This window comes from Anas acuta, chromosome 11 (genome assembly GCF_963932015.1).
Source record: "Anas acuta chromosome 11, bAnaAcu1.1, whole genome shotgun sequence".
Lineage (NCBI taxonomy): Eukaryota > Metazoa > Chordata > Aves > Anseriformes > Anatidae > Anas > Anas acuta.
The window spans coordinates 12,409,203-12,436,714 of record NC_088989.1 but is presented as its reverse complement, the minus strand read 5'-3'; the positions used below and the strand labels follow the sequence as shown (position 1 = coordinate 12,436,714).

General features: G+C 57.0%; 1 protein-coding gene and 1 long non-coding RNA gene across 5 annotated transcripts; both read left to right on the top strand.

Annotated features, from left to right (window-relative positions):
* Nucleotides 1-196: 196 nt before the first annotated feature.
* Nucleotides 197-10,658, top strand: ABHD6 (abhydrolase domain containing 6, acylglycerol lipase). Of its 4 annotated transcripts, XM_068694949.1 has the most exons (10): nucleotides 197-258; nucleotides 2,601-2,676; nucleotides 4,288-4,431; nucleotides 5,914-6,070; nucleotides 6,498-6,611; nucleotides 6,868-7,000; nucleotides 7,604-7,761; nucleotides 8,394-8,448; nucleotides 8,785-8,885; nucleotides 9,342-10,658. In XM_068694949.1, the coding sequence occupies exons 3-10, from the start codon at nucleotides 4,313-4,315 to the stop codon at nucleotides 9,516-9,518; spliced, it is 1,014 nt and encodes a 337-aa protein (XP_068551050.1). In that variant the 5' UTR covers nucleotides 197-258; nucleotides 2,601-2,676; nucleotides 4,288-4,312; the 3' UTR covers nucleotides 9,519-10,658. The 4 variants fall into 4 exon arrangements, with proteins under 4 accessions (XP_068551050.1, XP_068551052.1, XP_068551051.1 ...); XM_068694951.1 differs by lacking the exons at nucleotides 197-258; nucleotides 2,601-2,676 and adding an exon at nucleotides 3,494-3,578; XM_068694950.1 differs by lacking the exons at nucleotides 197-258; nucleotides 2,601-2,676 and adding an exon at nucleotides 3,501-3,647.
* A 227-nt stretch (nucleotides 10,659-10,885) lies between these two features.
* Nucleotides 10,886-27,401, top strand: LOC137862668 (uncharacterized). Its single transcript, XR_011100466.1, has 2 exons — nucleotides 10,886-11,169; nucleotides 26,341-27,401. It is a non-coding gene; the product is annotated as an uncharacterized lncRNA (long non-coding RNA).
* Nucleotides 27,402-27,512: the final 111 nt, after the last annotated feature.

Genomic DNA, 27,512 nt, shown 5'->3' with positions numbered 1-27,512 from the left:
CACCCCTAATACATCCCCTCCTTGCACCCCATTTCACCCCATTCCCAGCCCACCTGAACCCCTTTCCTCTCCCACTGCAGCTCCCTTTGCACCTCCCCGTTGCATCGCCCCCCCCCCCCGCCTCTCCATCACCGCCGGTGCGCTCCGCTGCGCCCCCGCGGAGCCTCGCCGGTACCGGCGCGGAAGGGAGGGCGCAGCGCAGCGCAGCCGCCTCGTTTCGCCCGGCGCTGCCATTGCAGCACGGCTCGGCTCGGCACGGTAAGCGGAGGGGGGGCGAGGAGCTGATGGAGGCAATGCTGGGGCCGGGGGGCACCGTTCCGCCGCCTGCCCCCCCCCCCCCCTTCCTCTCCAACCTCCCTCCCCAACCTCCCTCCCCGGTGCCTCCCGGCCCTGGTGTTGAGGGAGGCGGGGAGGGAGGAGGAGACTGGGGGAGAAGGCGAAAGGCCTTGGTTGGGAGGCGAGAGGCATTTTTTAACGATTTATTTGAAAATCGTAAGGAATTTGCTTTCAAATTAAAATAATAATAATACTAATAACCGGGAAGCAGGGCACGAAGGGGAGGAGAGCGGTGATGCTGCTCGGGCACCGCTGCCTAGAGGATGCCGTCATTGTGCTGGGGCAGGTTTCGGGTGTGTGGAGATGTAGGGGGGGGCTGTGTGCCAGCAGGGGGGTCCAGGAGGTGGCCCCCAACACCCCAACCCCATCCCTGGGGGGGGCTGAGTTCGGGCGCACTCGTGACATGAGCAGTGCAAAGCATCCGTGTGTGCAGCGGGATGGGGACGGCAGCGGGGTCTGGCGTGGGGACAGACCCGTTATGGGTTCCTGAGCCAGCAGCTGGCTGGTGGCACGGCTCCGGCTGTCCCCAGGCCGCTGGTGGTGACGCCGATGGCTTGTCCCCGGGTGCAGCACGGGGGCCGGGGGCTCTCCCACGCACGTTGGCGAGCCGCGCCGTGCAGATGCAAGTGGGTCAGAGATGGGCGCTTTATGAAGCGGCGCTGCAGAAATAATGATCTCATTCCTGCCGTCTATAAATAAGTGAAGGTGAAAGGGCACATTTCCTATTCCCAGCCCTCCGGAGACTGGATTAAGACAGAGAGCTGGCTGATGGACAGAGATCATACAAATACCAACAGATCTGAAATTATATTTGCACCCTGACTGGTGTCCGAAAGGTCACGCTGTGAAATGTCCCTCTGAGGAGCTGTAATGTTAGGGGTGTCACAGATTATGATCAGTGGTGTTTTGCTGGGTGTTGAGGCTGGCAGGGGGGAGGTGGTTTCCAAGGGAAATGTTCATTTGCATGCTGCTGGGTTTTCCTACCTGGGTAGTGGTGTGCCAGAGCTCCTGGGGCATTGTTTCAGCTGCTGAGGCCCACCAAAGCCCCCTGTTTCTGCAGTGGGAACTTGAAATTGCTTGATGTTTACTCTTCAAGCAAAAATTAGAGCATGCTTAAACGTGCTGCTTGTCTTTTGGATGTTTGGAGGTTTAAAATTGGTTGGTCTGCAGGTCAGAAACCAGCAGCTGTGGGCACGGGGAGCAGCGTGCAGGGGAGCAGCCCTGCGTGCGCGGCACGGACCCGTAACCTTTACACTTGGATGTTGACACATCTGATTAGTGAGTGTGCACAGGGGATTTCTCCGGGTAAAAATTCTCCCCGGCCTTGCACACAGTGTGGTGCATCCTTTCCCAGCCAGAGCCTGCTGAACCAGGCTGCACTGTGAGGCCACAGCCCCCCGGCACCCCTGTGCAGCCCCCCCAGTCCTCGTCCCATCAGAGAGGTTCTCCCTGTGCCTGTTGCAGCCGAGACCTGCTCCGTGAGCAGCACCGATCCTATTGCAAAGCCTCCTGGTCTCCCTGGGTAACGAGCCGAGCTGCTTTCACATTTGTGGGTTTGGGTGTTGTGTTTTATTTTTTTTCTTTTGAGCTAAATGCAGGTTTCTAATCCCACACACTGGCGTGTGCTGCTGCTGCGTCTTACACGGGGCTTGAAAAAAATCAATATGTCCATCTGAGCTGCACCGTTAGATCTTCTCCGGCCTCATTTGGTGATCCAACAGGCTTGAAAGAGAAAAAAATATTGATGGGGATTCCAACCTTGCCTACAGTAACTTGTCCCTTTGGCCAGTGACCCTGGGGACTGTCACCAGCATCCATCAGTGGTCACCCCGTTAGCTGCGGGGGCTTGGCGGGGTTGGGGCACCCCTCCAGCCTGCCCGGACCCCTGGCTCTGGAGCATCCCTCAGCCTGTTCCCAGCAGCTGTAGGATGCCGGGCCCTGTTTCAGCATCCTGTGCCCTGCCACGAACTCAGCCTTATCACTGCCATCCTCTTGTGCCCCACACTTGCACTGCTCAGCTTTCCTTTTGGCTCCGCCGGCAGCTCGCACTTTGGTCCTGCTCGGAGCGGGCGCCCTGATAGCGCCGTATTGCACAAAACACCATATTTACACATAGAGGGGAAAGGTTGGTCAGAAGGCAGCGATGATGTATCTGGAAGGGGAGCCGCTTCCTTAAATACCCTGAAGTGGCCGCCTTCCGTGCCTGCAGGGTCAGAAAGAAGGCAAGCAGGAGAGCTCCTAACCTGGTTTTCCTCTTCTGACAGTGCTTGCGGGCGCCGCCGACACCCACAGCAAGCGGGACCTGTGCCGAGAGGAGGAGCAGGAGGGGATCTCTGCAGAGTAAGCTGGGCTTTCCAACGCCTCTCCCCTTGGTGTTTTGCTTTCCAAGAGCTTCAGAGGTGGGGGAGCCGAGGTGGTGACCTGGGGGCAGTGGCCCCTGGCCTGTGCTCGGTCCCTGCACCAACCCTGCTGCGGGCTTCTTGTCCTTGTGGGTTGTTGTCTGCTTTCTGTGCCTCATTTCTTCCCTATTTTAGTGGTGTAGCCAAAGGCAACAAGTGCTTGCGGGTGGGTCTGGGTGCCACAGCCCTGCTCCCGGGCACAAGGTGGACTCGCTGCAGAAAATGTGGGCTTACGGGCAGGCTGCACAGGGAACAAAGGTCTTTCTAGAAAATGTTAATTAAACAAATAACGCGTGTTGTCGAGGCTTGAAGAAGTAACCGATGTTTGGTTTTGTTAAGGAGGTGTCTAATGCAAATATTTACTGTATTTGCCAAATTTCCGTGACTCCCTTTTCTCTCTGGGGAAAAGGGATAATCTGGATTTTGCTACAGAGCTTCTCTAAACTTTGTATCTCGGCCATATGCAATTTGTGTTTTTAATGTGACTCAGGGTTACGGTGTCGGTGTGGGAGAGGATATCACTGTGGTGTCTTGGTTCCTGTTTCACAGCGTAACACGACGGTTAAAGGAAGCAGAAATACCCTGCCTGCGCTGACGGGGGGAAACGTGGGGGGCAGGAGGAGAGGTGTGGGAGGGGAGATGAGGCGCTGGAAATGTTTTGTTTTGTAACTGTGACCAAAGAGCTAGCACCAAGGAAACGGACGAGGCATATGTTGGTCAGCAGCAGGAATTAAACGCTCTGTGTGTGTGTGTAACAGGGTTTAATCCCTTAATGAGAAAAATATGTCCATACTGCCCATGGTCAGGAGAGCGGAGCAAGGAGCTGCCTGAACGCTTGTCCTTGTGAGCGATACCTGCCGCAGACTTTGTCCTGAGGACACTCAGGAGCTGGGATGGGACCTGGGAATGGCAGCAAGGGCAAAATGCTTCTAGGGCAGGGGGAAGGACGGGGATATTTCGGTGCCGTATCAGGGACGGGGATGAATTTGTCTCAGATGAGGGCGGGTGGCCAAAGAGCACCCTGCCAGGTTTCTTCCATCACTTCCCCAGAGCACTAATAGGCTCTGCTCCCTTGATTAGTTGGTGGCTGTGCGGAGCGGTAATGAGTCTGGAGCTGAGCTCAAGCCGCCAATTCTAGGTCAGTGGTTGTGTGCCGGGGATTTGGGAGCGGGCAGGGGAGGGGGGTGGGAGCTGGGCGCCCTAAAGCGACGTGGAGCCGGTGTGGGGGCAGCCCTGTGGGGCCCCCAGCATCTCATGGGTGCGGGGCTGCGTTTGGTGGGTCTGCCAGGCCCTGCAAAACCTGAACCCCATCAACCCTGCCTTGGTCCGTGCCCATCTGGGGGCTTATTGCCCCCTTGGGATGGGCTCTCTGAGAGGATAACACTGCAGTAGACATCATTCAGGAGCCAGAAGAAATATTGAGCTTTAAAACTGAAAGACACCTTGCTGCTCTGCTTTTTGCTCTCCTTCGCCTCTTGCGCTGCCACTTTCCTCTTCTCCTGGCCGCGGAGATGTCATTTAGGGCTGACTGACCCTCACTCGGTGCACGCAGGTAGGGCCGGGCCGTGAGGAGCAGCATGGACCTGGACGTGCTGAACATGTTCGTCATCGCCGGCGGCACCCTGGCCATCCCCATCCTGGCCTTCGTGGCCTCCTTCCTCCTCTGGCCCTCGGCGCTCATCCGGATCTACTACTGGTGAGTGAGTTACTCCGGCTGCTCGCATTTCAGCGCGGGGGCTCGGGTGTTTTAGGAAGGACGGGGCCGTGGCCGGGCCAAGCATCTCTGTTCCTGCCCTCGGCCCCATCAGGCTGGGGGCCTCACAGCCTCCCCGAGGCCACCCGCTCCCTCCTGCTCTGGGATCTGCTCCGAGGGCAAGGCCTTTCCTTGCACCAGCAGTTATGGAGGGGGCTCTTCCCGTTCTCCCCTTCTCTTCTGGGCTGGTCCCGGTGTCTCGCCCGGCCTCCCTCACGGGCTGCCGGCACGTGCTGGTGGCAGATGGTGGCTCCTGCAGTCCTGCTCGCGGGTGTCCCCGACCAAAGCCACCTCCAGGCCGCTGTCCTGCCCCACTGCTCGGCCATCCAGGCCATCTTCCTGAGCTCCCTTCACCAGCAGCACGTTGATCAAAGCGGCTGGGAGCTGTCCTTCGAGGGCTGAATGAGGGGAGAAAGCAGTGGCACATCCCGGGACACCTCTCCCTTCTCCCATCTCTCACTTTCCTCCCTCTCATTAACCCTGCTGCACACATCCTCAGCTGCCATGGCACGGGTCCACGCGGGGACCTCGGTGGCTGATCGTGGCCCCCCCGCCGCTAATGGGGGCTGGGAGGCACCCGGGGCCACCGGCCTCTGCTCCCCGCGGGGTTAATCGGTTTAGCTGCTGCCACTAAGCCTGTTAACACCTTGCAGGGGATCAGTTCAGCTTTGCGCAGATTATTTCGTCGTCTGCTGAATTGATCCATCGGGATCAGTTGCTAAAAATGTTATCATCTTGCCCATCGGTAGTTTACACCGGTGCCTTTGAGGCGAGCACCCTTAAGACACTTATTCAGGGAGAAATTCACTTCTCCTGGTAGGACCGGCACACGGCCACGATGCTGCCTAAGTCCCCCTAACTCCCTCAAAAAAGGGATTATGATAAAAGAGGATTGCGCTATGCATAAGCTTTGAGTGGGCAGAGAGCTAGGACAGCCCGGCGCAGTGTTGGTGACCTTGCTCTTGTGTCTCGTGTAAATTTTGATATCGTGTACAAAAGCATCTGGAAGCATCTTGGCAGCCAGGAGTCGCCCAGCAGCTGCCCTGATAAGGGTCACTTTTGGCCATAAGGGGAAATGCAGAGAAACCGTGCCTGCTCCTCAGTCCCGGACCGCACGTACACATCATGTGTCCAAAGTGTCACCGATAATCTCTGCCCAGGTCCCCTCTGGCTGGTAATTTCACTGCATCATCCTTCACCAGGCTGCAAGCCTGCTCTGCTGGGAGCTGTCTGCATCTGCTCTCAGAGAAACAGCCCCATTTTCCTTGGGGTCAGGCTGGTATCATCTGCGTGGGGACGGCCGCCTCTGATCTTTGTGTGGCTGTAAGCACGTTTTTAAAGATCATTGAGATAGCATATGGGGAAGAGGTCCTCTCATGCCCTGGCCTTGCCTTGCTCCTGGAGTTATTTTCTCCTCGTTTCCAGGTACTGGCGTCGAGCACTGGGTATGCAGGTCCGATACGTCAACTACGAAGACTACCAGTTTTGTTACTCCTACAGAGGGAGACCTGGCTACCGGCCGTCTATCCTGATGCTCCACGGCTTCTCAGCCCACAAGGACATGTGGCTGTCCATAGTCAAGGTGGGGTTCTGCTCCTTCTGTCACTGCGTAGGGAATCAGTGGTTCTGGGCTTGGGGGCAGTGCAGGGACCACACGGCTGCACGCATGCTGGGGGATGGTGTCTGTAAGGTGCCAGGAGTACCCCCAGCTCCGTGCTCAGTGTTTGTTGGATCCTTTGCATCCCTGTTACGTGCAGGGCAAGAGTGGTAGTGAGTCTTGCCTGTGTTTTCTCAGTGTTTCACTCCTGGTATGTGAGCAGATTTATTCTACAGCAAGAGTAACCGAGGGCTGCTGGAAGGAAAAAAACAAAAACAAAACAAAACAAAAACAAAACAAACAAACAAACAAAAAAAACCATTCCCACTGCAGTTACCAGCCCCCATCCTTCCCTCCGTGGTTTTCCCAGAAGTTCCCCAGCGGTGTAACCACCCCCGTTTTGTTCCGGCAGTTCCTCCCCAAGAACCTGCACTTGGTGTGCGTTGACATGCCTGGCCACGAGGGCACGACCCGCTCGGCCTTGGACGATTACTCCATTATGGGACAAGCAAAGAGGATCCACCAGGTAAAGCCCTGTCAATGCCTGGTCTCACTCCTTGTGCCTGCCCTGTGATTTTCTGGCACTGATGCTCTTGGTGCTGTGTTCCTGCTGTGCCTGGCCTGAAGCAACTTGGGGACGTGAGGGATGTGAGGGATGCTGGTCCCTGCGTGTTCCTGCTCGCTGCCAGGACCACTGGCCTCAAGGTTTTGAGGTGAATTTCTCTAATGACCCCACAACTTTCTTGCCCTGCCCTAACTACGCTCCTTCTGCCCCCGTGCAGTTCGTGGAGTGCATCAAGCTGAACAAGAGGCCCTTCCACCTGGTCGGCACCTCCATGGGTGGGAACGTCGCTGGAGTTTACGCCGCGCAGTACCCAGAGGACATCTGCAGCCTGACTCTTATCTGCCCCGCGGGTATGTAACACGAGGAGGGGGAAAATGGAAAAGAGAAAGCAGGAGCTGGTGCAAAAGCCCAGAGCAGTGCTGAGGGCAAAGCAGACCTTGCCTGTTAGTGCAAAAATTTGGGGTATAATTAATACGTATAGTCTGAAATTCTCTGGCAGAGCACGCTGCCAGGGCACAGAGCACACAGGAGGAAATCCCAGCCCTGCCCAGATCGCTGGTCAAGGCTTTGGAGTTTGCCCTGCTGTGCCACACGGCTAGAGCTGAGCCAGGGGCAAATGGGTGCGGGGCAGAGGGCTTCCACCGGGGGCTGTGCTGCAGCTGTGCTGCTCCAGCAGCTCCTTCCTGCACCGGATCAGCTCCAAGATGAGAAATCAGTCATGGAGCAAAGCAAAACATCACCTGGCCCCCACGAGCCCCACTCCTCCCTTCTCTGGAGGGGCTTTGGCTGATGCCTCCTGCCTTACTGGATGCGTCACCCCTCTGCGGGGTCTGCACTGCTGCCAGATTTCCAGCCCCTTGGGAATAGCCCTGGCAGAGGGGCTACACATCTCCTGTAGCACCAACCCGTCTCGTGTGGGTTTCAGCCTGTGCACCCCTTCTCCTTTGGCCCAGGTCTGCCGAGTACCAACGACAGCAAGTTCATCAAGCAGCTCCGGGAGCTGCAGGAGTCTGAGTGCATCGACAGGATCCCTTTAATTCCCTCGACGCCCGAGGAGATGGCTGACATGCTGAAGCTCTGCTCCTACGTTCGCTTCAAGGTGCCGCAGCAGGTGAGGAGCAAGAAGGGGATTTTGGGGTGGGAGTGGGGTTGCTTCTGCCCAGCTCTGAGCTCACTTCTCGCCCTGTCCTCAGGCAGCACCAGCTGAAATATCCCCACGTGAGGCACGCAGGAGCTTGGGCAGTGGGCTGGGATGTACAAGTGTTTTTCAATAAATATGGCTGGCAGGAAGCGCTAAATAAATAAAGAAGAAGGCTATTGTCTGGCCCGGAGGGGGATTGTTTGTTGCTTTTTTAGCAGAAGCAATGGGGATGTTAATCATCACATTGTGAGGTGAGAGGAACTTGGCAAGGGGCTCGCTATTTAGCTGGTTTTCCTTAGGAAATCTGGGATGAGTAGATTGGAGAATAAGAAAAAAAAAAACCAGTAAGATAATGCCAAAACCAATTTTTTTGGCAAAAAAATAAAAGAAGGAAGAAAAGCAGAGTCATGGCTGAGACAGACAGCCTGCCAGCCATCGGAGGAAAAATGCCATTTTGCATCATAAAAGACCGAAATAGTTGGTGCTGAAAGGCGTGTTCCCTTAGTGCCCTGCCACAGCCGGGCGTGCTGGGGCTGAGCGATGCTCCTGGCCGCCTGCCCTGTGCCCGGCCCCACCGGCAGGTCTCTGTGCTCTCCCTGCAGATCCTCCAGGGCCTGGTTGACGTCCGCATCCCACACAACGATTTCTATCGGAAATGTAAGTGCGTGGTGAGAGCTGCGCCCCCGGGGCTGGTGCCCTGGCTCCACGTTCTTGTGCTGAGGGCCCTTGGGAGCAAGGGGAGAGTGGATTTGGGGCTGCATGGGTGATGGGGCTGCTGCTCAGCCCTCGTCCTCCCAGCTGGTCCAATTCCTACCGGTGTCCGTGGGGAGGTGGGGTGGGAGGAGGATGACTCTGTCACACCTTTGTAAGGACAGCCCGTCGGGGCTCACCCCATCGCCCCTGCCCATGGGCTGGTTCCCACTGGTGTTACGGGGGCTGCCTGCAAAGTGCCTCCCACGTAGGACTGACTCTCCCCCTGCCCACCCACCCTAGTGTTTTTAGAAATCGTGGATGAGAAGTCCAGGCACTCCCTCCAGGAGAACATGGGCAAGATCAAAGCGCCGACGCAGGTCATCTGGGGCAAGCAGGACCAGGTACGTAGACACCTCTTGGCTTTGGGCTCTTGGGGACCGCATCTGCATCCCTGCCCATGTCAACGCTGCCGAGGCTGGTGCGGAATAACGAGCCAGCAGAGTTGTCTTGGCAACTGGGGAGAGATGTGCTGCTCTGTGCTGGTCCGTGGGTAGGCGGCGAGGGAGAAGTGTGGGGCTCCATCTCCTTGGGTGTCTGTGCAGTTACAGGGGGAGGAGCGAAGAGATTTGGAGGGTGGGGAAGGGGGCAAGACACTGGCATGTGAAGGAATGGGCTGGCACCCAGTGCTGAGCCCTGGAGAGGGGGGCAGAGCATGGCCCCAGCCCCCAAAGGCATTGCAAGGACCACGTCCCTGCTCAGCATCTTGCCTGAGCTTGCAGGGCATCTCCAGCAGGGTTTCTACTGTGACCAGTAAAGCCCAGCTCCGTGGTGGTGACAATTTTTAACCCAATGCCCAGGTCCTGGATGTTTCTGGTGCCCAGCTCTTAGCGAGCGCCATCCCGGACTGCCACGTGTCCATCCTGGAGAACTGCGGCCACTCGGTGGTGGTGGAGCGGCCGCGGAAGACGGCGAACCTCATGCTGGAGTTCCTGGCGCTGCTGCACAACGCGGGCAACAGCAAGAAGCAGGCGTGACGGGGCCGACGCCGTGCCTGGGAGTCGTAACCCTACCGAAGCATGGATGAGTTCTCAGGGATCTTGTACAAACCGTGGTGAACGTGCCAAAGTCCCTGAGGCAGGCAGAGCCACCGCTAACACGAACCTATAGCACTACTGACGCACTGATCTAGGACCTCTGAGCAACCTTCGTAGACGCAGGACCAGGACCCGCACCTTTTCTACTCCTAGGTAAAAGCGAGCTGAAATGACAAAACGCTAGCCATGCAGCGCGCTGAAGCTCCCTATGCAGCCCACGTTATCCCGGTTACCTGCAGATAGCTGTTAATGACCTTCACCTGAGGTATAAAAGTGCAGGAAGGGGGGAAGCGCCCAAGGGCTGAGACTCGCTGTGCCCCCTGCCCCCAGCCCCCGCGTTGCATGCCGCCGTGCTGCGAGAAGCCGTGCTCCAGCGCAGCGCCCTCCTCGTCGTGTAGCTCCTCACCTCGTCGCTCACGCAGAACACAGGAGAAAAAGGCGTGGAAGGCAGACGGCTGCGTGTGCAAACCTGTTTACACTTCTGGCGAGCGGATTTTTTTCTCCAGTCCCCGAGCAGCTCCTGTGCATGTGTGATGCCTTAACAGCCCCCGGGCAGCCTCCGCGTGCGGCCAGCGCGGGGGCGAGCGCGTGTCTCGGCTCTTTTCTATCCCGTCGTGCTGCTGAACGCTCCGATGTAAATAACGAACTCCTTAATGAATTCCGTGAATTCTGTGAGTGGTGACGGTGCTGGAAACGTGTGGAAGAGGGGGAAGCGTGGTCGCACTAACGGGTGGCTCCAGCGTGCCCGCGAGGCTCCCGGCGCTTGTATTTCTGAGCCATCTTCTCGCCGTCGCTCCGAGGTACTACGACCTGTACATATATTTGAAACTCCCCGGTGGTTTCTCTGCTCTTTTTGAGAGAAGAAACGTTTGTTCTTTTAGAAAATTAGAAATTTGATGTTAATTGCTTGGTTATTGTTTCTACTACAGGAGTTGATTTAAAAAAAAAAAATAAATCATGGATAGTTTTATGTGGTAAAAGGCAGAAAAAAATGTTGGATCTCTATGGTTTCTCATATGCCACAGATTGCTGTATTCAGGGGATTTATATGGCTATTAAAATCTAGTAATTTAAAGAGTGCTCCATGCGGTGATTTCTTTTTCCTTTGGGCTCGTGTGGGATGGCAGCACTGGGGCCTTGCTTGTTTCCTTCTTTTCTCTGCACATTTCTGCAAGTTCCAGGTTTTGCCACAAGGATGCTTGGTAATATCAGGAGACAAACACTCAAGAAGCGCAATAAAACCTCAAGAGTAAGGAGATTTAGGCTTTAAGTGCAGAGATTGACTTTAAGACATGTCAAAAGCGTGCTCAGAGCAGCTCCTGGCTGTAGCTGGATGTCTCTGCAGGAGGAGCTGCAGGGAAAGGGGTTGGGGGCAGCGGGTCCCTGGGTGATAGAAACCCTTGGTCTCTAGGGGAGGGAGCTGGCAGCAGCTGAGCCCACTGATGAGCAGCAGGAAATGGAGCAGAAACACCTGGGAATGGGGTTTGCCCCTCATTTCCTGCTGGGAGCCAGCAAAGCCCAGCACTGCCCAACATTTAGGGCTGCTCCAGCGTTTTCAGCTGCCCCTTGGCACTGGACTCCTCACCCCAAGGTAGGGCAGCGTCTCCACAATGGGGCTCGGGAAGGGGCAGGGGGGCTCCTGCTGCTCACCGGGGCTGTGGGAGCCCAGTGGGTCCCAGTTAGGGTGAGCCTGGGCAGTGGGAGGGGAGGATGGAGCTGGCAGTGGCTGCTCCTGGGTGTTCAGTTTGGGGAAAAAGGGGCATCCTGCTGCTGGCCTGGGCTGCTTGCAGGCCTCCGTACGCGGTGGATAAGCACGTGGGGCTGGGTGCTCAGCTCGAAGCCTTTGTAGCACTCTGCAGGCTGTGTTTAAGGACACAACTTGGGGCTCTGCCAGCTGCTGGCCCCATCCCGTGGTGGGTGCTGTGGTTTGGGCACTGCTGGCACCCGGGAGCAGGAGCGAGTGGCTCAGGGTGCCACTGGGGAGCTGCCCCGCTCCCCCCGAGTCCTTCACCCAGCTCTGCAAACAGGCCGCTGAACCTTCCCCTGACTCAACGCGTTTCGCAACCTCCTTGGCCGCAAAATGTGTTTATCCCGGGGAAGCCGGGATGGGAGCACCCCGGGACACGTCCGTGTGGGACAGGGTGCCCGCGGACAGGCACTATGCCCTGCCAGCCCTGCCGTGCTGCCCAGCCAAAACTGGCATGGAGGAACTCAAAGAAAACTCGTAGGATCTGTGTTTGGGTTGGTTTGAGCTTTTTACAGCATGGGATAGTGTTTTTTGTTTGGTTGTTGGGTGTTTTATTTTTTTTGGTTGGTTTTGGTGTTTTTCCCCCTTCTGGCAGGCCCTTTTTGGGGCTGCCCAATATGTCCCAGGGGGCAGCAGCCGCCGTCTTTTTATTATTATGCTAGGGCACAGCAAATAGCTGTGAGAACGCTGCTCCGAAGGCAGCGGCGCTGCATTGAGCCGCTTCCTGGAAACCCTTGGTTTGCCCTGGAAAATGGGACCCACGCGCAGCCTTGACGTACTGCTCTATTGATTCTTTTATTATTTTTTTTAATGTGTATTCAGGGAAAAGCTGTGTGGGAGCACTGGGTGAGCCGTCAGATTTCTGCTCACAGAGCAGGGATTCATGGTTTTTTCCCCAAACTGTGCTGGCCGGCGCCGCGCTGCTCCCACCAGGGCAGCGTTTGCTTCTGATCAGTCGTCTTCCTCTCATGCAGAATTCAAACTAAGGATCAATAGGGTCAGTGGTGCCTTTTTTTTTTTTTTTTTTTTTTTGCCAGGTACTCTTATTCCAAGTCAGCCTAGAGAAGTGACAAATTTGCTTTGTCCCAGCAAAGAGGACAGGCTGTGATCTTTATCACACGGGGGCTGTGAGACCAAAGAGCCCCGAGGTCTGTCACCTTGGCATGGGCTGCCTGGGCGCAGGGTGACCGCATTCCTGGGGCACACAGCGTGAAGTCCTCGTGAGGCAGGACTCCAGGAGTGTCTGCATAGCTCCCCGCGGCTCCCTCTTGCATGTCTGCGGGACAAAATCTCCCCGACCCTGCACGCTCTGCCAGCTGCCCCTCGTGTACCTGGCGGGGCGATGCACGGAGCTGGAACAGCCCCGTCCCTTCACCAGCATGCTAAGAACAAACGCACCAGCCAGCATGGTTTAAACTAAAACTCCTGACCAACACCCCAAGCCCCCCAAATGACATTGCTCAGCTGTGATTCACCCCCTGACAGTTCACCTTTTTCTGCAGTCTTGCTTCCGAGCTTGGCATCTGCCTTTGCACAACTGGTTATTCATACCGAAGAGCAGAGCTTCACCTTTGTTTTTCCAGAATTACCCCCCCTGCACTTTCTTTTCCTCCTTTTTATGTTCTGTTTGCCAGGATCCCAAGTCCCAGCACCTTTTGGGTGGCTGCTGAGCTCTCTCCCACAGCTCAGGCAGGGATCTAAGTCCTGCTGGAGCTGCGAGATGTGCGTCTCTGCAGGCTGGTGTAAGCTGGGGGTCCCTCCTTTTAATTGGGAATGAGGTTGTCCTGCATGATAAAAACACCACCAAAGCAATACTGCTCCTGTAGCTCTTTCTTTGCCCTGTTGCAAGAGGACACGGTTTTTGTGGACAAATGCGCCCGTGGGGTCCCTGCTTTGGTCCATGCGCAGCACTTGTGGCGTGGTGGCACCAGGTGGCAGCAAGTGACCGGCGTGGGGAGAGGCTGCAGCACCCGGGGGAGCAGGGGTGGCCTCGGGGCTCCTGCACCCGCTGCACCCTCAGCAGCAGGGCCCCCGGACCCCCCCCCAAACACCCAGGCACCGTTTGTGGGTTCCCCTGGAGCCCGTTTGGTGTTTGGTCCTCGCTGCGTGCCCCGGCTGGGCTGGCTCTTGGGGGCGCGTTTGCAGCGTGGAGGAAGCAACGTGATGTCAACAAGCAGATCTAAGATGTTGCCCAAATCTATTTTTGTAGGGGTCAGAAATATTTCCCTCTGGCCGGGGGAAGGCAGAGCACGTGTGTGCTTGGCGCTGTGTGTTGCTGCTGGGGAGGAGGAGCTGGCCCTGTCCCCGTGCCCACTCCCCACGCTCTCCTGGCTGGGTGCCGGTGCCCTACAAGAGCGCAGGGTCCGGCTGGGCTCTGCCAGGAGCTGGGTGCCCCATGGCAAAGCCCAGCTCCCGCCTCGCCTTCGAAGCTGCCTGCACTCGGGGTCAAATTCTGTCCTTCCACGAGACGTCCAGATTTTGAAGTTTAAGGACAAGTCAGCTCTGACAGGGGTTAACTCATTAACTTGTTGTGCAGAGACCGAAAGCAAAGCCCTCGGTGCTCCTGGGGCACGAAGGCTGCTTCTCCAAGCTCTGGGTCAGGTGCAGGGCACCAGGATGGGTGGGAGGCCGCGAGCAGGGGGTGCTGGCCCAAAGCAAAATTTTGGCTTCAGCTTAACCCCGGACCTGGGCCGGCCCAGCTCTGGAGCATTTGTGCACGGAGCTGGCACGCGGCGAATGTGATCAACAGCCTCTTCCTGTTGTGCAACCACCACCAGCAGCCCACGTAGAGAATTTTTGGGAGCTTTGTCAGGCCTTTTGTGCTTCCAGATAGTGTTTATTTGCCTGTTTCAGGTCTTGCTTTCAGAAGGGAGGGGATTCAAACAGCGCAGGCCGAGGCACGAAGCGCTGCCGTGAGCCCCGCCGCCCTCCTGGCCGCGGTGTCCCCGCGCGTGGCTCTGTGCTCCTGCTGGCCCCGCGGCTGAGCTTTGGCACCAACGGTATTTACATTTTCACCAGGCAGCCTTCACGTGGTCCTGCCATTATATAAGAGTTTGAGCTGGGATATGGGGCTGTTCAGCCATCCCTGCCCACGCTGGGGGACCCTGGGCTTTGGTACTGGCTCCCCACAGCCCAGGTCCTGCGTGGCACTGCCGAGCTCGGGGTTGGGTGAGCTCTCAGCCTAGGGCAGGCTCTTTTTTGGGGTTCACACCTACTTTTGGCTGGACCTGTAGTAACCAGACCTTGCCCTCGTGCAGGGCACGTTGGAAACCCTGCGTTTGTCACTTGACTCCAGCGAGCAGCCGGGCACTGCTCCCGCTGGGTTTTCTTTTAATCGAGCCAAAGAGCTGCCTGCCAGCAGCGCGGCTGGGGCCACATCCAGCTCTCTGCTCTGCTGCCTGTGCCGGGGGCGCAGGGAGGACAGGACCTCCTGCCTGCCACCACCAGCACCACCACCCGGGTAAAGAGCCTCACAAACCTCTGTGCGGCTGCTTTTTGCCCATTATAAGGAGCACGGTTTCCTTGATAAGTGTGGCTATAAATCAGAAGCTGAACCGCCACCAGGAGCTCTCCTGGGAGGTGTCCCCGTGTCCCAGCCGGTGGGGACAGGAGGTGACACCGCACCGAGGCCGGGGCTGCTCCTGTCATTTGCGGGTGCCAGGAGCGGGGCGGCTCTGCTCCCCTTCCAGCCACCAGGAGTGATGAGTTTTTCACAGCTCCTGCTGGGCAGTGAGGGTTTATCCAAGATTTTATCACCCGGGGGTCATTTTCTGTGGCTGTGCCTGTGGTCGCAGCAACCCCCCCCCCCCGCTTGCTGCTGGCTCCGTGCTTCCAGGCTCCGCGCCGCTCCCGTCCTTCCTGAGCACAATGCACTTGCATAACGCGCCCGAAGGTTCATTGTCGCTGCTGTGGCCTTCCTGATCCTTCCCGAGGGTTCCTATGAGCGTGCTTGAGCAGAGGGATCAAAGAGCTGGCGCTGAACCCCATGAGACCAGGTTTTGGCCATTAGAGCCCTTCTGAGCGCTCACAAAACAACGCAGCCGCTGCGGGCTGGATGGGCTGGTGCCGTTGTTAGCCTGGTGGTTCCTTTTAGGAAGCTCAGCTCTCAGCTGCTCACTTTTTACATGGTCCTGGCCATGTGGGCTGATGTTTTATGTGACCCGTGGCCTGCCTGGGGTGGCTGTTACTGAAGATATTGTTAATTCCCAATGTCACAGAGGTCCCCACAGCATGGGTTTGGGCTCCAGGGGAAGGGACCGGGCTCATCCTGCCCCATCCTCAGGCACGGTGCCAGCTCGGGCCATGCCCTGCCTCTGCCCCCTGTCCCAGAGCCCGGCCATGCCCCGGCAGGTAGGACAGAGCCTGCCTGAGCCAGCAGAGCATGTTGCCCTGCACCTAAAAATAACCTGGTTATCTCCCACTTCATCCAAATCAACACCAGCCCAAGCTATAAATAGCCTCGTCTGTGCTGACCGGGATTGCTGCTGGGAGGGGGCCCGTCTGTGGGGGATCAGGGGTGGGACGTGGGGGACCCTCGGTGGGACAGCACCCAGGTGTCCCCCCGGTGGTCGGCCACCCCAGACCTGCATCGAGGTGAGGGCTGGTTGGGGTGGGAAGGATGCTCCCCGTGGTGAACACATGTGGACGGGGTGAGGGGGGGCTGTCCCCTTGCAAAACAGCTGCCAAAAATAGTCTGGGTAAATAACGCCCCACATGCCCTTGCTGACTCAGGGCCTTGTGCAAGTCTTCACCTGAACCCCTCCACGCTGTTCGGGCTGCGGGACCCTGCGTGGGTCTGAGCTGGTGTCGTCCTGCCCGTGCTGTGCCATCCTGTGCCAGCCAGGGCTTGCTGCAGGCCCTGCTTTAACACCTGCACCCCCGTCTGGCTGCTCCCCCGGGTCGGTGGGTGAGCACGGGTGGGTAGTAAACACGCTGAGGAAACGGGAATGTGAACCAGCGCCGGTTCCCCGCAGGTTAAATAGGAATTACTGCACCCGCTAATCCCTTGGCTCGGCCACCAGGAACAGCCCAGGCGGGACAAATCCTGCATTTCGCAACCCTGTGTGTGTGTGCTGGAAATAGGCTGTGTTTTCCCCCTGTCCATGCGGCCACCCCTCCTGGTCCCCCGTGCTTGGGATCTGCACCTTGTGCCTGTTCCAGGGTCTGGTTTCTCATGGCCATGGTGTCTCCTGCTGGGCCAGGCTGCTCCGCGCGGAAAGTCCCCAAAGCTGGGAAACGAAACAGAAATGGCTCTGGAGCAGAGTCACAAAGGGACAGAAGGGCAGGAGGGGTGTTAGGCACCCCGGTACCACTCCTACAGGTTTGGAGATGGTGCCCCAAGCACTGGTGCTCGCTCTGGGGCATTTTCCTGGTGGCTGCTGCCCGTGGAAGCCCCCAGCCAGGGCAGTTTTGGAGCTCGGAGGCACGTGTGGCCCTGGCAGCGGTGCCCAGGCAGGGCTGGCAGCATCGGGTGTCCCCGGTGCCCTGCGCTGGGCCCTGGCCAGTGCCCTTGGGATCACTCATCTGAGAAGTAAAATTAGCCACGACATGAAAGCAGGGAGGGAAAAAAAAAAAAAAAAAGAAAGAGGGAGACTTTGTTTACTTTAATCAAAAATAATTTGCGGCATTGCATCTTCTTCCAAAGCAAACAGAGCAGGAGCCCGTCCTTACTAATTTGGGAAGCTGAAAGGGAGTTAAATAAAAACCCGGACCTGTGACAGGGAAATGACCAGTCTGCCGTGCGGAAATAGAGCCGCAGGAGCCAGGCAGCTCGGCCGGGGGAGCGGGCAGGGCAGGGGAAGGGGAGAGCCAGGAGGGAGGTGCGGCCGCGCTCCGGCATTGGGCATGAAATGACAATAACGTGGGGCTGCCTGTGCCAGGAGCCCAGGGCAGGGAACCTGACTTGTGCTTGTGTACGAGGGCAATGCATAATGTGTGTTAGTAAAATGCGTGGCTGTGTTTAGGTGTGATCACGCACCTAAAACCTCGTAGCTGGCACTGGAAGGAGGCTGGAGGAGCATGGAGGAGTGTGTGATGGGCACTGCAGCTGTCTGCTGGATATGCTGAGCCACTTTGCTCCGTGAGGGATGGGGCTGGGGATGAGCTTGCCCCCCTGCCCCATGCTGAATCCCCATGTGCTGCAGGTGGGTGACAAACCCATCATTTTGGGTGCTGTGGCTGAGGCTGGGGATGCTCCCCTTCCCCACAGGATGGGAGCCGGGCCAGGCAGCGTGCTGGGCTGCAGAGCTGAGCACCGAGGAAAACAAGCACAAGGGCAAACCCCACAGCGAACGCGAACACCCAGAGCACCCACACCCTAATGACAGGGCGGGCTCCCTGCCGCCGTGGCCGCCTCTCAAAGACAAAGCCATGCACGTCTGCCCCGGCTGGCTGCTTGAAATGGATGGATAGAAAGTGGCTTTGAGGCAGGGAGACCGAAACAAAAGCAGTTTTCTCCGTGGTTTGGTCCCCAGCGGAGGGCTCTGTACGAGTGGCACAGCCCTGCGTGCAGAGGTGCAGAATTGCCCCATCGGTATCGCCACTGGAAAAGGCGTTTTGCAATGCTGGCGGCCTGAAAAAACAACCAGCTCCCACGGCTGCCCGTGCCAGCCCGACTTTCTCACCCGGGGTGAATGCAGGCTGATAGCCATCTCCGGTGATACAACGTGTTTTTTCCCCCGAGGGCATTTCTTTAATTGGAAAATTGGGCAGAGGAGAGCCCTTCCACCGGGCGCAGGTGATCGCTGACAGTAGCAGGCGTTTTGCTGGGTGCCAGCCCTGACTCAGGGTAATCCGGCACTCCCCACCCAGCCAGCTAAATTGGCAACACTAAAAGAAAATAGAATAAATAAAATAGCTGGAGTGTTCATAAGGGCCTCGCCGCAGCAATGCTTGGCAGAGCCTCTTGAGAGCTGGGTCACAGCCGGCCCCATGGGGACGGGTGCCCCCGGCCGGGTGCCAGCCCTGTGGGCATCTCCCTCGGGTTGTCCCCGTGTCCCTGCTCCTCGTGTCCCACCCCAGGGCTCACTTCTGGGGTTTTTCTCCATCACGCTGACAGATTTTGGCTAACTCTGCTTGCGGCCCCCCCAGCAGTGTGTAGCCACAGGGGAGAGGAGGGCTTGTGTCATCTTCCTCTCTGAATTTCAGTCTGCTTTTTCAGCAGGCTGAGGGTTTGGATGGCTGAAAGCAGCACAGCCGGACACAGAAATGTCCCCCAGCACTGTGGGAGCCCTGCTTGGTGCCCCAACCTCTGCCTGTAGCTCATTCAGAGACCCCTCGTGGCTGGCAAATGGCCATGATCACGGGGCAGAAGTTGTGGCTGCTGACTGGAGGCTCTTTGATTATTTTAACCTTTATTTTTATATTTTTTCTGGGCCCTGTGAAGACCCTGGGGACTGATCCGTCCCACCTCTCCCGGGTTAATTTCCTCGGGCAGGTTATGATCTGTTAATTCAGTAAGAGACACCATGGGTGAGGTTTGGGTTTCACAGCCGGGAGGCCAAGCGAAGGTCGGGCTCTTGGCTCGTCCCCAGCCTGGTGGCTCCCCATGGCCACCGCTCTGCAGCATCTCAGCGGCGTGGGGCTGGGTGCGGGAGGGGGCATTTTGGGGGGTTTTGGTGGAGCTGACTGTGGTCTGTATGCGCGGCTGACACCTCAGGGGCTGGTGGCCTGATTGGGGACCCCAGTGCAGGTCCTGGGGTCGCTGGACACCCAACCATTATAGGGGATTCTCCTTGGGGACAGTTCTCCTTCAGGAGGTCGCCCTGTGTCCGAGCCACGGGATGTTGGGGGGCAGCCCCTCTGCTCTCCCCAGCTCTGCTGCAAGCAGGCCTCTCCCCTCCTCCCCCTTTTATTCCAGCACTTTGATGTCCTTATAATTTATTTTTTGCAGCCCAGTTGTTTTCATGATAAAATGGAAATGCTTCCCGTGGGCGGCTTTAAAACGAAAGGCTGAGCGAAGAGGCTAAAAATAAGCCCGGGGAGCCGCTGGCTGCCAGAGCTGCTGGGCCCTGAGCTCTTGGGGAGGGGACCTGGTGGCACAGTCACCAGGCCGGGGAGGGGACCCTCACCAACATTTAACCCTGGAGCTTGCAGGCTGGTCCCAGGGCCAAGCTCTGGTCTGCTTTCCCCTGGAGCTTAGGCTTGGGAAGGCCTCATTTTGGGCAGAGGTGTCCCCACCATGACGGCTGGTGGCCCTTGGTGGGGTGAGGACCTGAGTGGTCCCCACGGGACCGTGGGTGACAGCGTGTCACGGGGGTGCCCTGCCTGAGGCAAGGTTGGAGGTGGTGAGCAGGGGCTGGTGGTCACCGTGGCGGGGTGGTCACCGTGAGTTGGGCACAGAGGCACGACGGGGCTGGCAGCCGCCATTTTCTGGCAGTGGCGCTGCTGGCAGTAGCACAGGCCCCAGCTCTGCATGAAACAACTGCCCCGTTAGTGAGAACGCTCAGCCCTGCTGACACATCACCTTCCCTCCCATCTTCTCTCAGATGTAGCTCATTATATGGGCTATAAATAGGTTTTTCTCCTCATGGCCCTGCTGTCACCATCCCCCCTCGTCCCTATGACGTGAGCTCCTGGCGGGGAATCAAGTGGCAGTGGGTGAGTGGCCCTGTCTGGGGCTGCCGCCTCTTTGCCTTATTTTGGGTGATTTCTTGGCAACGGCCTCCCCATGACACCGCTGTCTGAATGTCCCTGGGTCACCCCTTCCTGCAACATCCTGAGCCCTGGTGACAGGCGCTTGGTGATCTCAGGGAACTCTGCTGGGGTGGCCATGCGGGAGGAGCCAAGCAGGAGCCCGTGCCTTGTGTATCTCCAGCCCCAGGCTTCTACGGGTTTGGTTTCCAGTGCTGGGTGCCAACGGCAGATTTTTAGGGCCAAGAAGAACAATGGTCCCCATTTAGTGCCATCTCCTCCGTAACAGGGACCATTGTGACTCCGACATTCCTTGGCAGCCCTTTGCGCGGTTAATTACCCTTGCTCTTAAGCAAAGGGGTAATTGTGCCTTGCTGAGGGGTGGAGGCTGCTGACAGAAGAGGTTGGGTGCTGGAGCTGCTTCCACCTTGAGGAGCCCAACTCTGTGAGCCCAGACAGTTTTGGGATGAATTTTGGTGCGTTATGAGTTGACCACTTAGTGGATGGAGGGGAATGTGAGGGCACCACCCAGGAGCTGTCAAAGAGCTGCCATCAGAAGGGAGAGACAGCCTGGGACCTCCAAAATGAGTCCTGTCCCAGGGGAGGCAGCTGGGGACCTCTGCAAAGAGGTGTGGGCACAATTCAGCCCAATTTCCAGAGCCAGTGCTGCCCTCAGACGACTCCTGGTGTCTGCCTGCAGACTCGCAAAGACCTTCTTGCCCCAATTACTGCCGTGCCCTGGTGTCTAGGTGCTCCTTGCATTAATGGCCGGGGACATAATGGCTTTAAAGTCAGGGCTGAGATGCTGGAAGCTGAGGAGCCCATCATGGCAAGGCTGTGCCAGCTCTGTGATGACCCCAGCTCTTACCGAGCAGCACGGAGCTCGTTCCTGCGGGATGACGGAGGTAACGGCTAATGATAATAATACCTGTAATAATAATCCCTCCCAGCTCTCAGCAGGGGTGCTCTGCGTGCTTCATGGGCAGGGAGGAACTAAGCCTCTTGTCGCCTTCGCAAGGACGGGAAACCCAAAGCGAACCCGGGTGCGTGCCCGGCTCTGGCCTTGCGCCTCCCCGTGACGCCAGTCTGCCCACGGCGAGGGAACCAGAACGCTGCGGCCAGCAGGATTTTGCAGGCTTTTTCATTAACCTTGGCCCAGATAGTTTGCTTGAATAATCCCTGCATGCATTGCCCAGATCAGGGCAACGTCTGCTTCATCTCTGAGATGAGAGAGAATCACTGGGAATATTTTTATTAAAAAAAAAAAAAACAAAAAACACCAGCGCCGTGCCCCTGCTGGCAGATTGGGACCAAGAAGGGGGCAGCAGCACTTGCTCCGTGCCAGGTAAAGCTGCCACATTCTTCCCTGGCTTTGCTCACGAGCCTGCCCTGCTCCAGATCAGCCCACAGCATCTTTTATTTTGAGGTCAGTGGCAGCTGCTGGCACGCCTGGCCTTGCTCCCTGTTTACTTTTTAAGCAGCTCAATGCAAATACAAAATTAACCGCTTCTGTGGGGCGCTTTAACCGTTTCATTATTCCCCTGGAGGAATTGAGGACGACTTAACGTGGTGCTGGTGGCCTCTGCGCAGCTGTGTCCGTTTGCACCGGATGAGGCTTTGGTCCTTCTGCTTAATCCCGGGCTTGGTCATTGAGCCCTCGCTAATCGCTGCCTTGCCCTGTGCTCACGTACAACCTGCAGCGTGACTCTGCCTTTGCTTTCCTCCGGAGGATGGAGGAGAAGGGGAGAGGGGTCTGTGCAGCTCTCCGGTGACCGTCTGCATCCTCTGCCCCCTCAGGGACTTGGGGGGGGGCCCTAGGGGAGGTGTTTGTCCCCCAGCCCCCCACCACGGCCCTGCAGGGACAGCAGCCAGGAGTGGCGGGCGGCCAGCAAGACGTCATCTGTGTGCTGGGAGCACACGCTGTTCCCTTTCTGCAAGTGACTCGGGAGGAAGGAATTTAATGCAGAATTTCCTCCTTAAGGGCTCTGGCCCTCGTTCTGGGTACAGTCTCCCAGGGGAAGGATTTTGGCCGGCTGGGAGGCAGGGGGCCAGGGGGGCTGTGCGGGATGCTGCTGAGGGGCCATGCAGGGGTCCCCCGATTTTCCCTTTTCTGCTGATCTCACCTGCAGAGCTTTCAGTAATTAGCAGGGGAAGCTGGAAGATGGGGCAGCTGGGAGCAGTGCAATGGTGGTGACAGTGCCAGACACACCGAGGGCTCGCTGCCCTGCACATGGCAAGCCTGTGGCAGGCTCGCAGCCGAGCCACGTGGCCGGCCAGCACGTGAACTGCTCTCGCCCAAAAGCAAGAGCCTCTCGCCAGGCTGGAAATCGTGAGCTCTTTGCAGGAGCAGCGCTCTGTTACGTGCCCTGCAGCCGTGATATTTGGCTTTCGCTCCCTGCTGTTTTGTCCCCGCAGTGGTCAGGGTGCTGGGAATGGGCAGCAGCAGCGCTTGCAGTGCCACCCACTTGTCACGGGCACCGAAGCCCTTTGCAAATTCCCCTTTAAGAAGTAGGTCAGCATCAAATCTCTCTTTGGAAAGAGGAGAAGCGGAGACGATTAATTAACGTGTTTGGTATCTCACAGCCAGGCCATAGCGATGCTGCCAGAAAGCATCCCCTGGTGCCAGGGGGAGCTGGGCTTTTTCGGTGGGCACTGCTCGGGGTGCCAGCAGCATGGGGGTGCTCCTTGCTTCTTCTTCTTCCCCGGTGGGTGCAGCCTGGTCACCTTCCAGCTGCTGTCACGGCAGCAATGCGGCTTGCTGGAGCTGATGCCTGGATGTTTGCAGCCAGCTCCTGTTTAAAAGCAGTACGGCTGGCGGTGATGTAACCCGGCACCAAAAATAGCTGCAGGAAGAGTCCCTGGAGCAGCAGGAGAAGCTGCCGGGGAGGGTGATATGGGCAGGCTGGATCCACATGAAATGACATTTGCAATCAGCGCTGCTTCGCCCTGACCCCTTGGCATTGCCAGTCCTGCCTCCTCCCCGATGGCTGCATCTTGGGGCAGGCAAGAGAAAATAACAGGAGGAAAAATGCATAAACAGGAGGAGAAAATGGGGGCTGCCTCCGGGGAAAGTTGGCTAAAGGGAGGAGGAGGACAGAGGGGCTTTGGTCCCTGCTGCGGCAGGTTAGTGCCTGCACACCCTTGGCACGAGCCCCGTGGTTATTTGGTCGCTGCAGGTTTGGCTGGCAAGGAGAGGAGCTGCCGGTGAGCCCGATGAGCAGGAGTCGTGCTGAATTTCTGCAGGGAAGCAGAAATTCATGTAGCACTCGGCCCATCTGCAGCAAGAGCGATGAGTGAGGAGTCACAAGCCCTTTTCTTCCTGGCTTGGCTGCACAAAGGCACCCTGTGATGTGTGAAATACAGACAGTCTCCTCTGAACCGCTATTTTTGCCAGCGTTTCTTTCTCTCGCTTGATTTACTTGTGCAGAACCTTGCGAGCATTATATGGGCTTGAATGGGGACGAGAAGTTCTCTGCAAAACTGGTTCTTCACCGAGGTGGCTCAGTGAGGGACATCTGCAGCTCTGACCTCCTCTTGCTTAAAGGCAGGGTCTGCTGGGACCGTGGTCCTGCAGAAACGCAAGGGGAGCAGAATTTGGGGGGTGCATCTCCGAGTGAAACCCGGCTGTGCAGAGCAGTTGCAGAGAAGCTGGTAATTGGAGGGTGCGGATGGCAAGCTGGCAGTGGTTGAAGGACGAGCTCTCTCATTTTGATTGATATTTTTTATCTGAAGTGGCTTTTCCCTGCCCTAAATAGCCCGCACGGCTGAGCTCCTCCAAGCAGTGACGGTGATGTCTGTGTGGGGAGCGTGGCACATTGACCAAACCCCGGTGTCAGCCGGTGTGGGAGCTTCTCAAATGTCACCCCGAGGAGCTTCACCTTCCAGCCGTGCTCCTCCGCACCCCTGGGAGCTGGGCTTTGCTGGGGTGAGACCACGGCAGGGTGAATGCTCAGAGGGCAGAGAGCCGCTTGGCACAAGCTGGGTGCTGAGGTGGCCCCTGTGCCACTGCCTGTCCCCACTGGGATGCAGAGACGAGCAGGAGAGCAGGGATTTATTCACTGAGAAACGTCTGAGGGAGGCTCAGAAAAAGCAGAAATAGAAAGTGAGGTTGCAGGAGGGCGTACAGAGGGGGCTGGAGCTGCCTGAGCGGAGAAGCGAGAAGAGGAAACCAAAACCACCGGTGCTTTCCTGTCGGGACGGCCACCCTGCACCGAAACAGCTGAGCTCGCCCACGGTAATGCGCCCCTGTGCCAGGGCTGCAAGCCCTGGCAAGGTGGCACGCACAGGACTGCAGGCACTAGAAAACAGAAAAATTGCAAGGAAAAAAATTCTTCTGGCCTGCCCTAACCTTTGGGCTATCTACACATTGTTCTGCTCGTGTGTTTTTTGACAAGTAATGGTTTTATCTTGTGAGAGCGCAGAGGAATTGTGCTGTGCCAGCAGCTCACTAGGGAAGAGAGAGTCCTGCTGGAGACGTGCAGCTTCAAGAGACATGGTTGATAAAGGCTGGGGAAGGAGAGGCACGGCAGTAGCTGGTGGCATGTTATCAGGAGCCCAAGCTGGATCTGTGTAACACCCAGATCTCTGAAGGGGGCACACACCTCTGCGGGAAGGGGCCGGGAGCAGTGTGCCCGTATTCCTGGCTCACAGCTCTTTTCCTGGTCACTCTCCCGCTGCTTTTCCAGGCACAAGCAGGTCCCAGCAGGACCCTGGCACACACACGTAGGGCACACGAGGCTTTGCAGGCCATGGAGAGGCACAGCTGGGTCGGTGAATACAGCTGGGCTGTGCCGCTCGGTGCCCGCTCTGCCTGGCCGGGCGCTGGTGCTGCTCACGGCTTCAGCACTGCCGTGTCCTCCCCGCTCGCCTGCAGCCAGCAAACCGAGCCCGTAAACCATAAGCTACAGATGTTTTTTCCTTGTGGTGCCTGGATCTGATCAAATCAGTTAAAAGGAACTTGGAGGGGAGAAAAAAAAACATTCCATTAATCACAGCCTCCTGCAGGAAAGCGCGGATCCATCACCTGCGACCCCTCGCGCCCTGGCTCATCAGGCAGTGGCTGTCAGCTCCCCAGCCCCGCGGCTCTTGAGAAATCCCAGAGCAGAGCTTCCACCCTGGTAAACAGAGCCCGGCCGTGTTTCTGCGGTGTTTATCCCCTCTGCCTCAGCCTGTATCTGCTCAGGGGTGACAGAAGGTGCTTGGCAAGGCCGGCAGCAGAGCTGCCGAGGCTCTGGCAACCAGCTCTGCCGCCCACGCACAGAAATCCCCCCATCGCTAGCATTCTCCTTCCAGCTCCGTTCTCCTAATATTATTATTTTTGACCCCGCCAGGACTGAGGAGAGAGCATGGAATCTATTTCCGTGCAAGGCATCTTTAAAGCATGACATTTCCCATCTTCCTTATTAAATTAAGTGCTGTCCTCCTTTAGTGGCCTGGCTTTTTGTGCACTGAATCAGACACAGCATCTGATGAAATGTTTTGCAAGTAAGTAATGAGAACCATGTGCATTAATTTGAACTAATGGAGGCACAACAAAAATGGCACAGACCACAGGCTGAAGACTGAGTGTCAGGATTGTGCAGTGGGAAGAACACTGTTGGAACTGGGCAGATCTGGTGAGAAGTGACTGCATTTTTTTGGCTTACATCTTCTGATTCAGGGTCTCAGTTTTCAGTTATATAATAAAATTTTCAGCCTTTACCCTGGCAAAGGTCGTATTGAACCGTGGAATTTCAGAGCATTCCTCTGCCGCTCCCTGTAAAAGGAACTGGTCCTTGGTCAAGACAACAAAAATAAACATGCATGAACTTTATGTTCAGGGTTTTTTTCTCTGGGTCGTGGATTTAACACAGCCTGGCAAAAAGGAGTTTTCTCTGCTGCTTCCTGTATTGTACGAGTCCTGTTAATAAAGGGAAGCTCTTGTTCCTTTAAACTGTCAGCCTGGCGCTTTGCAAAGGCTCTTTAAAAATGCGAGCATAGATAGACACGCACACACAAGGGAGAGAAGGGTGTTTAGGGAAGCAGGATGTTTATTGCCTATTTACTTTGTGCAGGGTTTTGGCAGTGTGACAGGCACCTTTCCACTGCCTGCCTGAGCAGATCCCTAAAGGCTCCAGTGCGGCACCTCCACTGTCTCTGCGAGAGGCTCCGGGGACCTTGGGGTGCGATGTTCCCAAGCTGTTCCCAAGCAGCTCGGTGCTGGGCAGCCCCGGGATCAGCCCCGTGTCTGTTTCTGGGAGCGGGGCTGGCTGCAGGCTGGTGGCAGGGAAGTGACCGTGAGCCACGTGCGGTCAAGGGCAGCGGAGGAATGAAAGGGGCAGCAAGAGCCGAGCGACAACACAGCCCTGCCAAGCCACGCTCGGTGTCAATGTCTTCTCGTTACAGGCATGACCCGGATCGGGGAAGCTGATCGCAGGGAGGCAGGGGATGTCTGAGTGACTCGCGTAGCCTGGAATTGCTCCCTGGCTAATTAAGAGGGACGGAAAGAAGAGTGGCAAGAAGCAAGGCTTGAGGAAACCTAATGCTTCCGTGATCCCGTGGGAACATCCCAGGGCTCGGAAGGACTGTGCTGCCACACAACGGGACCATAAATCAGGCAGGAGCTGGGACCGGCTCTGGGCTGTTGGTAGTACTCCTGGGCTTGCAAACACAGATTAAAACTGGTAGCGTGTAGTGATAATCTCCAGCCGTAACTGCCGGTCTCTTGAGTCAATTACTGACCTGGTCACTCATGGCCAGCTCCAGCCCAAAGAAATTGGACTTAAAACCTTTAAAAACCCAAGGAAGGTCACCAGTTGTGAATGGTGAGACGCATAAGAAAATGCGTTTTGAAATTAAGATAATTCTGATAGCAACAACCAGACAAATCAGAAACCTGTCAACAGGAAGCCCTGCTTGGCTTCAACTGTTACCCAAGCGAGACTGATGTATTTTAAGCAGTAAGAACCAGCATATGTCATCATATCTTACAGAAAAGTGTACACATGCTAGTGTTTTGGTACAAGGAGAAACCAAAGACCTCCTGTCCTCTGAATCTCTCTCATGAACCTGGGCTCGGACCTCTGGACCAAGCAGCATTCCCAGGCCCTGTGGAAAGTGTTTGCACCCCAAACCCGTGCTCGGCGGTGGGAGCTGTGCAGGGTGCGTGTCCCCGGGGACACGCTGTGCTCCCAGCCCCACAGTTGCTCGCCAGAAATGCCAGCCTGCCCCCGCAGACAAAGGCTGCCTTTTGCTGAGCGTTGTGCAAAGCAGAGCTGTGGCGGCTTGCGCAGCTTTTAGCTCTCTGACCTTTGTTTAAATGAAACGCGGAGTAATTTGTATCTGAGAGGAGTTGTTCTGTCTCATTAACGTGATTAAATAGATGGCAGGGCGTCACTAAGTTCATTGCCAGAGAGACTGTCGCTTAGTAATTTCAACCGCAGCGATCCCATTATTCAGCCTTTTTCCTTCCCAAGCCTGCGTTGTCACAGGCCCTCGAGCAGGCTGGGTGCCACAGCGGCACCACCAAACCCCTCAGGGCGAACTGGGGCAGGGTCTCCCCTATAAGACCTGTGTAA